This window comes from Sardina pilchardus, chromosome 3, assembly GCF_963854185.1.
Source record: "Sardina pilchardus chromosome 3, fSarPil1.1, whole genome shotgun sequence".
NCBI lineage: Eukaryota > Metazoa > Chordata > Actinopteri > Clupeiformes > Clupeidae > Sardina > Sardina pilchardus.
The window spans coordinates 31,628,057-31,638,517 of NC_084996.1; the positions used below are offsets into that span (position 1 = coordinate 31,628,057).

The following is a 10,461-nucleotide window of genomic DNA, read 5'->3' on the forward strand; positions in this document are numbered from 1 at the left end:
GAAGCCTTTAAATAAATTAAAGAAAGGAAACCCCCACAATTATTAAATGTAAATTATAGCACTTAGGCTGTAAAGTAACGTGATTTATAGGCAAATATACTAATCTATTGAATTATTGTTTTTAAAAAATCTGATAGACAATTGTTGGAAAACATTCTTATGAGATCTACATTATAGTTCTTCACGCCTTAGGAAAGAACTGAATGTTACAGCAGCTGGATTCCAAACATCTTTTTAATCAAGATCAAAATATTAATATGCCATCGGGCAATTTTCACAATTAATTTTTTTCGTGATCATGTCAAGGTCTCTGAGTTAGGCTACTTGTACTTTCACATTTATTAATAAACTGGAGTTGGTGAGCCATGGCCAACGCACAACATTATTCACGCATCTATAGGCTACGTAACATGTTGTTCCTGAAAGTTCTGAGAGATCGCCGGTCATCTCCACACACTAACTTCATAAGAGGATTACCACTTAACTATTTTAATCTAATTAGGTATTGGAACATTTCTTGGACGTGATTTGCCCTTATTCTTTCCATCTCGCACAAGAACAGCACTTTGGAAACCTTGTGTTTATTTATATAGCACAATTTGAACAAAGTGGATTGGATTGAAGAAGCAACATCAATGCATGTTACGTTGTCTTCATTGTCACTGACTTCCATACTTTCCGCACCAGGTAGTTAGGCTACAGTTCACACAACTGTAAGAACACCTGCTTTGAAAACACGTCAAGATTCCAGTCTAGTGTAAAGCAATTAGGAGATCTAATTTCACTAACAATTAAATAAGTGATTAATAACAATGCAATTCTGCTGAAGCACTTGCAAGCTATGTAGATTCAGGTACATTGTAGACGGTTAAAAGTTTCCAGTGACAGGCTGCTAACTTAATATAAACACCAGAGGCTAAAGGTTGGCGCTACACGTCTCTGACGACTGAAACCTTGAACCGCTTTCACTTTACTCCACCCCTCTGGTGCTTTTACCCCTCAGGACACTCAACAATCCGCTCCCGATCCCACAATGCACTGCGAGGTATTCAAAACGTTGCTGGCCCCCTCCACCGAGTCCCTCATCAAACAATATGGCGCAATCACAAGAAAGAGTCGTGTTAACGCTGACAAAACATTTAATGGAAGCAGACCATAGCAATGTGCACAACCAAGTGTAACTCAATCAAAAGGAAAGAGTGACCTCCTGTGTACAAAATCTGGTACTACATCAATAACAAATCTGGAAAACAAAGTGTTGACTTTGCAAGGCCATGAAGGAATTAAGCCCACATGATTTTAGGGAGGGTCTACAGAGTCTGGTGATTTCTGGCTGGACTTCAACAGGTAAGAATACAGTTGACTGCTCAGGCTGTGATGTTGAATCAATCATCCTTCAGACCTCCGAAGACAGCAGTGGGGACACTCTTCTGTTCCAGTTGCACCTCTGTAGCAAAACAACAACAACAACATACATCACACATCAAATAGCTCCTTAAATTCTTAAAGTCACAAGTGCGCACCGACAGACTGAGAACAGGCATGGTGGTGTGGTGCGACTCACCATCAGGCTCCTGATCCTGATCTTCGTCCTCATCCTCGTCATCAATGTCGATCTCGTCTGGATTGGCCTGTTTAGTCAGTTCTGCAAGTTCGCTGCGAGACGTGTCACTCCTTCATAGACACACAATGGGGAAAACAAACAAAAAATTGAGCACTGATTGAACCCAAGTTCAAATCATATGACAGAACGGCCATTGTTTGTGGCTCCTTCCTCTAGCCTGACTGCAGGGCTCTCCCTCACTGTATTGAACAGGCCTTTGTCTTCACCTTAACAGGATAAGTAAGACCAGAGGAAGAGGCTGCTATTGTGTACACAACAACCACTGCGAGCGCTCATCTCTGGCTTCCTAGCCCCTCCAAGGGCAGCCATTGCACGCGACTCTCTACTTGTTTTTACTTGTTATTACTAGAGCTTTTTAATAAGAAGAAGAGTGCCTTGGATCAGTCTTTTTTCATTACGTCGGGAATATTTCACCAAAGAGCATCTGACTTCTGACTACATAGTGAGTTTGCCAAAAGTCAACTCCACTTCCACTTGAACTTTCACTGAATGTTTAATGGGCTCCCCACTGAGCCATTCTGTATCTATTTCATTCAATTCAATTCAATTCAATTCAATGAGACCAGAGACAGAGATGAATGCGTACCTGACAAAGAGGATCTTCTCCTTGGGCTTGGGCTTGTCCTGCTCAGCCTCTGCAGCCAGCTGCTGTGCCTTCTGCTCCAGCATCTTCATATCGTCCACTCCACCCAGGCCAGGAGCAAGGTCCGACACTGGCCACAAACAAATAAACAAACACAGAGGTCAGAGTCATAATAATAATAATAACAATGACATATCTACTGTATATAGTGCCTTTCAAAATCAGCCACCCCCCCCCCCCCCCCCCCCCCGTGTGTGTGCGCTAACCTGTACCGGTGGCATTGGAGGTGGCCTTGAGCATCTGCGAGGACATGAAGTTGACCTGCGTGTTGTACGTGGCCTGGACGCTTCGCTTGATCCTCAGCATCTCGCGGATGGTGTCCTCGTTGCCGTGGCGAATCTCAAACTCCTTCCACGACTGCCAGAAGTTAGCTGTAATCTAGAGGCGAGAGGATACAGAGCAGTGAGTTTTGCTCGGGATAAAAACAAAACGAGCAGAGCGAAGTGAATCTACATGAGTTGTAGCACACAATCGACGAGCGCCAGACTGATGTTCTGGAGGGAGATGTTTATCTGTGTTCATACCCTGGGATCACAGATCTGGGAACAGTAGGAATAGATGGCTCTGGCGCGGTCGATCTCGCCCAGTTTCGCCTCCATGTCGGCGAAGCGCAGACACATATCTCTGGAGTGCTCATCGGGAAGGACCTGAGAAAAGCAGGACACAGAGGTCAGAGTGGAAACTTGAAAGGCCCCAAACAGACACAAGCCACTCCAAAAAAATGTCAACATTCTTCACAAATACAAGTTGGCACCTAGGTTCAGAAAGTGGGAATGACATACTCTTTTACACCTTCCTTACAGGCTTCAACGACCTGAGCCAGAAGCTGATTGAGCATGTGGAGAGTTGTAGGTGTATGTTGGCTAAGTGTTGGATGTTTAAGTAATGTCAAGATGGACCGTTTCCAGAACATTCTGGCCACTGGCCAGCACAACACTTTAAAACACGGCCGTGTGTTCACCTCTATGGCCTTCTGGTAAATGGCTCTTGTGTGCGTGACGCCGTAGATCTCAGCAGCTCTCTTGATGTAGATGTTGAACATTTGATGGCGCTCCTCGGTCTCCACGGCTTGCGTGGCTCTCTCGTACACGGCCATCGCGTGGCGCGCAAGACCGTACTCCTCTTCCAGCTTGGCATACAGGAGGTATATGGCTGTCGACCACAAATTATATGTTAGGAGAAGCAGGTGACGGAACGTGCGACTAGCTAAACCGTGAATGCAAACAATAGCACACCTCAATCTCAAGCACAAATAGGTGCACTCATTCAACAACCTAGTTTAGATGTGAAACGAATATATTTATATAGATTATCTATAGAATAGATAGGACCTCATACACATACCATTACAGTCTATCTGTATTTTAATTTCCCTGCTTCTCAAATGGTCTTACTTTTGGCAAACTTTGCAGGGCAGCCATCTAGGGATTGCTCAAATAGGTCTCGCGCTCTCTCCAGCTTCTTTCCTCCGTAGCGATCGATGAACTTGGTCAGATACGTGTTCCAGATGTCATACACATTGGGCCACTTGAAGAGGGCAATGCCTCGTTCATACGCCTGCAGACAGGTCAAGAAAAGAATGGGTTAGCAACTTAACACTTAAGCATATAATATAAGTAGATAGATTTGTAGGTACAGATTCAGTTTCAAGTGTCAATGAGATTAAACACATCACATATCATACAAGCACACTTAAAGTGTTTGAAAATCGTAGTATGTACAAAATTGTCCATCTGTTTGGAAACACCTTATGTTACCTTAGAAAACTATTCCTGTAAACTTGTTCAAAGACAGTGAACTGTGTGGAACTGAATTGTGGAATTAGTAAATCTTTTTGTGCTGTGTCTTTGGATGGTCCTAAAAACGGGTATTAATGATGCAATGTGTGTGGGGGTCCAAGTGGCCAAGGGGAACCAGGTTTCAGTCTACCTCGGGTCACTTCCCACTAGTCCTACCCCACCTCTCTCTCCCACTCGCCCCCGGTCTGCCTTTCAGCAGTAGATTAGCACAAGATGCATATTTTGGGCACTCAGACGCAGATGTTTCCACTAATCAGCTCATTTTTCTGGCTGAAGAGTTGTGCTAATTTGAATCAGCTGTTTTGGAGAACAAATGTGGTACAGTGGAATGCGGCAGCACCTTTGTCCTAATTGGACATTTGTCATGATTTAACATACCTCCTAATGTTTTATTCACTCAGATATGTCTGGGTGGTTAATTGCAGCTTTTTCTGGGGTATGAACAACTCAAAGCACATATTCATCTTTTATATAAGAGTAGAAAACCATAAGATAGAGGGTTTTTTGCCAGCTCACCTTGAAGCTCTCCTCAAAGTAGTTGTGCTCCTCCAGGAACAAGGCGTAATTAATAATGATCTGAGGGGTGGCTATCCGCAGGTCAATGATGCGGTCATAAACAGACTTTGTAGACTGAAGAGAAAAAAACAGCACGTCCAAGTTTTAACAGCTTTTAACTTGCAGTTTTGCTCTACCAAACCAAAAATGTAGATACATTGCTATGCACATGCAATTACAATCATGTACCTACACTGTACAAACAGCACTTGATTGTGTGATAGTGAAACAACGTCCAACATTCAACACAAAACAAATGTACATACCTGGAAAGTGCCCAAGCTCTCCTCTAGGTCAGCCAACATCGACCAGACTTTGAGAGACTTGTACACTCGATTTTGGACAGGCTCCGACGCATCGAAGTATTCAGCTTTCCTTGCCGGAATGGCTGTGGCTTTCTGGAGAGTATAGAGAGTCAGTGTAAGTGTCTGAGATACGACAGAAACACAGCACTCAGAATCCTCCATAGAAATGCATGGGGTTAGTTCGTAACACCAATATGGCGGTAGTCTCTACACATATCCTGCCCCTTCCTGTATGCCTCCCCATTCACCTGAATAGGAAAATAGCTGCCCCATAACTGCCCAATAACTTCCCAAAGTGAGTTGCAAGATGGCAGCCGAGTGGGGGTCTTGCCAAAAAGAACTTGGATATGAGGATCATATGGTTATGCCGCCAAAAGCTTACTACTTGCTCTGACTTAGTTAGTCTAAATCAATTTCAAGTTTATTGTCATGCACTCATAAATAAACATTTATCAGTGATAACATTTCTTAAGCTCAAGTGCTCAACTAAACAGAATAAGTTAAACTATAAAAATGAAATAAGGATGTTAAATAACCATTAAAAACTATATAAAAGGGATACAAGAGATATAAAAAGATTTAAACTAAAGTAGCAAATGGTAGAAGACAGCAAGCCAACGTAAAACCACTGTGAAAAGGTTTGTGTTAAGTGTTCTGACAGTTCTGTATTCTGATGGCTTGTGGACGGCCGCTGTCTCTAAAATGGGTCTTACCCTAAGGATGTGCAGCGCCTGGTCGTAGTTCTCGTGTCGCAACTCCATCTCGCCGTACTCACACCACACACCTGACAGGTCGTCCACCACCTTGAAGTTCACCTTGGTGGCCTTCTCGAAGATGGTCCGTGCCTAACACATTCAACAAGCATTAGAATTCCAGAGGAAAAGGACCATTCACTTGGTCTTTTTGTAGTAAGGCATGGAAGGCAAGTGATGGAATAGCACTGAAACAAAATATAATCAAACATAAAAACAAACAAAAATCCTAAACTCACATCTTCTAGTTGTTCGTTATCTTCGTAAAACCTGGCAAAGGAGACCCAGAGCGAATGTGGCTTCCCTGTGGCCTTAATAGGGTCCACCGTCTGCACAGCCTCAGTATACGTGTTGATGATCTGAATGAATGCACACATTAAACCACAGTCAGGCATAGAAAAGTCTCCATAATGGAATAACCACCGAGTCTCTCTCTCTCTCTCTCTCTCTCTCTCCTCTCGGGTGTCCAAGACACGGGGCAGGCCGCGGGAGCTACTCACCTGGTGGGGTTTCCCTTCGTACAGCTTGACTCTCTTGTGCCACTCGTGCACATTGTGGGGGTTCTGCCTCAGCAGGACGCTGTTGAGCAGCAGCGGGCGGCGGGTGATGAGCTGCTCGAAGCGGGCCAGCCTCAGCTCCAGGTCAATGTCCTCTACAAAGGGCAGGGAGGAGCTCAGCGGGTTAGTGGAGGTTCTCAAGCGAGTTTGGAACTACTTCAGGAATCTCCACAGAGTGCTCCTGTTCACTGGGTGCTTGACTAGTACAGTATAATCATTCTATGTTGCTTTTTTTATGTGTTTTGATTATTACTTTTTAAAAAATGTTAAACTATTGCAATCCTTATGTGTTGGATGCAGAGTCTTTAAGTTGTGGTGCACCGTGCCAAACATTGTGACTAAAGAGAAACCATGCATGGTTGAATAACACCTTATTGTTTTCACAGAAACAATTGTGGGAGAAATTCTCAACTACACCCATAACAACAAACACTGCTAAATACTAATCCTCACCATCTTCATCCTTTCCCATTTCTGAAGTGGTCTCCATTTTGGCTGCGATCATGCTCTCCTCAAACTGGGCATAGCTGTCGAACACCTGGGTGAAGTCTCGCACAGTCACCACTGTCTGGATGGCCTCCTCATATACGTCTCTTGCCTGGATGGGGAGATGGGGGGGGGGGGGTCTCAGTTTAAACACACCTTCAAATCAGCACACTAAAATCAATACTGAAATCTTACATACTGCCCTTCTTGCATAGTTCATGACTTTGCAAAATTATGGAATTTAGTACTGTACCATTTCCTGTTCCATCCTCAGCTATATCACTTTCTATGGTTCATAGCATTTGGTTTTACATATTGGTCTGCAAGTTGGTTTGAGCTGACCTATTTTTTTTTCCTACAACAGGATCAGGACGTATTGTACCTTCTCAAAATGGCCGCTGCGGATGTAGTAGTCAGCCAGGGAGCACCACAGCTTTCCCAGCTGGTCTGTGAAGCGTGTGAGGCCGCCTCGGATGATAGCGCCCACGTTGAGCGAGTTCACTTTGTCTGGGTTCTGGGAGATCAGGTCACACATCTCGTGCCACAGCTGTGAAGGTCACAAGGTCAATATGGGGTCATGTAAAATTACACTGAGACATGCATATACTCTAGTGGACATCAGACAGGCACTTACCTGGTAGTTAGACTTGCCCTCTTTGGACACAAAGTGCTCATCATTCACAACAGCCGCTAGACGCACAGCTGCCTCGTCTAGACGCCCGACTGAATGCAGGTAATCGATGTATTCCTCTGTATTCTCTGGTGAGAGCTAACAAGAAGTAACAAGATGCACACGGTCAGAAAATACACGGTTGTGACGAATGAAACAGTTTACAGTCTGTCACTGTAGAGAGACAATGTCATGAGAAATTAAGCTCAGGCAAGTAAGGCTAAACATCCTTTAAGGGCCACTCACACCAGGAACGATAACCATAACAATAACGAAAAGGTATCGCTCTAGGTAACATGAATGACAACGTTCACACATACATTATGACAACATGAAGAGCAGCATTACTATACGCTTTTTTAAAAAAGACAAAAGGCTGACAGCCAATCAGTCCATCAAGTTTTACATTTATCATATTTATCAACACCAATTTCACATTCACACCAGCAGACACTTTGCTTATCATAGGTCAGTGAGTGGTCACTGTAAATGGAGAGTTCATTATTCTGACCTTCAGGTAGCGGCGGTATACTCTGATGGCAGTCTCGGGCAAGGGCAGGTTTCTTGCGAAGCGTAGGTACAGAGGCCAGATGCGTGGGTGCTGGGTGATGGGCAGGGCTCTCAAGGCTCGGTCAAACGAGCGGCGACTCCTGGTGATCTTGGACTGAGACACCAGGAACTGACAGTAATCCAGCCAAATCCTGGGCATCTGGGAAAGAGGACGTAAGGAACATTGTGACACGAGCTTCATCAGTAAACATTTCGTCCCCCATGGTGCTTAGGCCAAGTCATAACACAGCAATGAAGCAGCTATAATATGAACATCTCTTACTTTGTGCATGAACACCAGCGCTCTCTCATGGCAGTTGTTCACCTCCTCAAATGATGGGTCTGTTATGCATCTTCCTTTCACTTGTTTCCTTCTCTCTCTCAAGTAGTTGTACCAAAGCTTGTAACTGCAGAATGGAAAGCAATGGACATAAGCATCAAAACCTCGTACATTTTTTGATAACTAACAGCACGTTACACAACGTTACGACAGATTCCATTACCTTCCCGGGAGCTCTTTCAAAGCTCGCTCATAGATCATGTTGAGCACTGATTTTGAGGCATTCTGTTTGAACTCTATGTAGCGCATCCAGCACTTGACAGAGTAGGGATTCCTGATGATCTCCTCCTCATACGGGAGATCATCTTCTTCCTGTCAATAGAAACAAACAGAGAGGAAGCCCACACGTATATGAGAGGATGTTTTAATCACTGTGGAGACTGTAGCTACCGACATCTTACTCCAAAACTAAGTCATGACGTCTCTCCTGTCACAACACCACAGCAAGGAACTAGCCAGCTAGCAAAGTTGTCCACTGAACAATTTGCCCACTGAACGTTAGCATGGTTACCTTTTTAGCAATGTGTAACGCTTACAGGCTGACAGAATACACCCATCATAAAAACTGTAGTCTTAACACGTCGTAGTCATTAATGCTTTACATGAACCATATCAAAATATCATCATAACATACTGTAAACTGCTTCAGCACTCATGAAATGGAGGCTAACCAGCTAACAAGCATTGCTAGCAAGACAGCTAACGTTAGCATTTGGTACAACAGGCAAGGGCGCCATGACTGTAAAACGACATCTTAATCTCAGCCCATGAGCAGATGAACACTAAATATAGGTGCACTTACAAAGATAACATCGCTTTTCCCGTTCAAGGAAGGCATCGCTCACTGAGATCAGCCCACGATTTCCAATTAACTGTGTCGCTAGCTTAGCAGTTTACTTTATTGTGATGAAAACTTCCTTTCTACAACGTGTAGGAAACGTAAATCTAGCCGCGCCCACAGTTGAATTTGATTGGATGTTATACTTTACGTCATTATTTTAACTTGTAGCCTAGTTGACTTTCTCTAAATATCATTATAGTCAGGGAGCCATGGGGTCAGACCTGGCTTTGTCGGTTAAAGTTTTTTTTTTTGCACAATCTAGTAGACTAGGGGTACCTCTTTAAGATTTAAGAGGGTGCCCGGTGATATCCCTTGGGCAATTTCGTATATTAAGCCTTTCTTGTCCAATGTGTTGACTATAAGGCGGATATACTACAGGTGAATAGGGTAAAAAAAATAACAAGCAGATATCACTATGAAACTTCACCAGTTGATTACTTAGATCAATATGAAAAATAAATGTATTACAAGTTTTCTGAAATTTAATGTTTGAATATGCAAATTAGGTATGATGTAATTAAATATGCGCTGATTTGCATAAACGTAAAAAGATCAAATCTGAACATTGGATAAAGCCAGTTTCAATTTTTTTGTTTTCATTTTGTTGACATAAGAGATGAAAAGTATTTTAGAGAGGGAATTATGGATATCTCATTTAGTTATTCAGTAAATCAGAAAATACTACCAGCCTTTAAAAAATCCATTTTTCCATGTTTTTTGGAATAAAATGTCATGTAAATCAGGCTAAGAACAATATATCAACAAACCCCTCTGCAAAAACCTTCTAAACATGGCTAGGTATAAGACTGAAAAGTTTGGTGTATGTAGATGCTTGTGAAGTGGAGATTTTGTTCTCCGAGTGAGAGAGGAAACTCATCCATATCCGCCTTATATTCAACACATTGGACAAGAAAGGCTTAATATACGAAATTGCCCAAGGGATATCACCGGGCACCCTCTTAAATCTTAAAGAGGTACACCTACTCTACTAGATTCAGCAAAAAAAAAAACTTTAACCGACAAAAGTGAAGTGTTCCTTTAAGGTTCTCGTGAGCTTTTGGCAGACCAGACCAGTCACTAAGCCATAGGGTCAGGTTGCAACCAACCCAGGTCAGACCTGGTTTTGTTGGTTAAAGTTTTTTTTTTTTTGCTGAATCTAGTAGAGTAGGTGTACCTCTTTAAGATTTAAGAGGGTGCCCGGTGATATCCCTTGGGCAATTTTGTATATTAAGCCTTTCTTGTCCAATGTGTTGAATATAAGGCGGATATGGATGAGTTTCCTCTCTCACTCGGAGAACAAAATCTCCACTTCACAAGCATCTACATACACCAAACTTTTC

The 10,461-nt window shown here is 43.0% G+C and overlaps 1 protein-coding gene across 2 annotated transcripts; it reads right to left on the reverse strand.

Moving 5' to 3' along the window:
- Positions 1 to 1,121: 1,121 nt before the first annotated feature.
- Positions 1,122 to 9,224, reverse strand: xab2 (XPA binding protein 2). 2 transcript variants are annotated; one of them, XM_062532863.1, is made up of 19 exons: positions 9,083 to 9,224; positions 8,444 to 8,592; positions 8,224 to 8,347; positions 7,903 to 8,100; positions 7,356 to 7,490; positions 7,104 to 7,268; positions 6,689 to 6,833; positions 6,179 to 6,330; positions 5,918 to 6,037; positions 5,640 to 5,771; positions 4,888 to 5,019; positions 4,583 to 4,696; positions 3,662 to 3,824; positions 3,229 to 3,419; positions 2,792 to 2,914; positions 2,480 to 2,645; positions 2,211 to 2,337; positions 1,565 to 1,674; positions 1,122 to 1,447 (listed from the first exon to the last, which is right to left on the reverse strand). In XM_062532863.1, the coding sequence occupies exons 1-19, from the start codon at positions 9,116 to 9,118 to the stop codon at positions 1,386 to 1,388; spliced, it is 2,544 nt and encodes an 847-aa protein (XP_062388847.1). In that variant the 5' UTR covers positions 9,119 to 9,224; the 3' UTR covers positions 1,122 to 1,385. The 2 variants fall into 2 exon arrangements, with proteins under 2 accessions (XP_062388847.1, XP_062388846.1); XM_062532862.1 differs by having other exon boundaries at positions 2,474 to 2,645.
- Between the last annotated feature and the right edge of the window lie 1,237 nt (positions 9,225 to 10,461).

Excerpts from the sequence above, each read along its gene's own strand:
- xab2 (XM_062532862.1), bottom strand. The coding sequence starts at position 9,118 with ATGCCTTCCTTGAACGGGAAAAGCGATGTTATCTTT. Across the intron at positions 7,491-7,902 it reads TATACCGCCGCTACCTGAAG|CTCTCACCAGAGAATACAGA; the intron begins GTCAGAATAATG and ends ACTTCTTGTTAG. Across the intron at positions 6,834-7,103 it reads GCAGCGGCCATTTTGAGAAG|GCAAGAGACGTATATGAGGA; the intron begins GTACAATACGTC and ends CTCCCCATCCAG.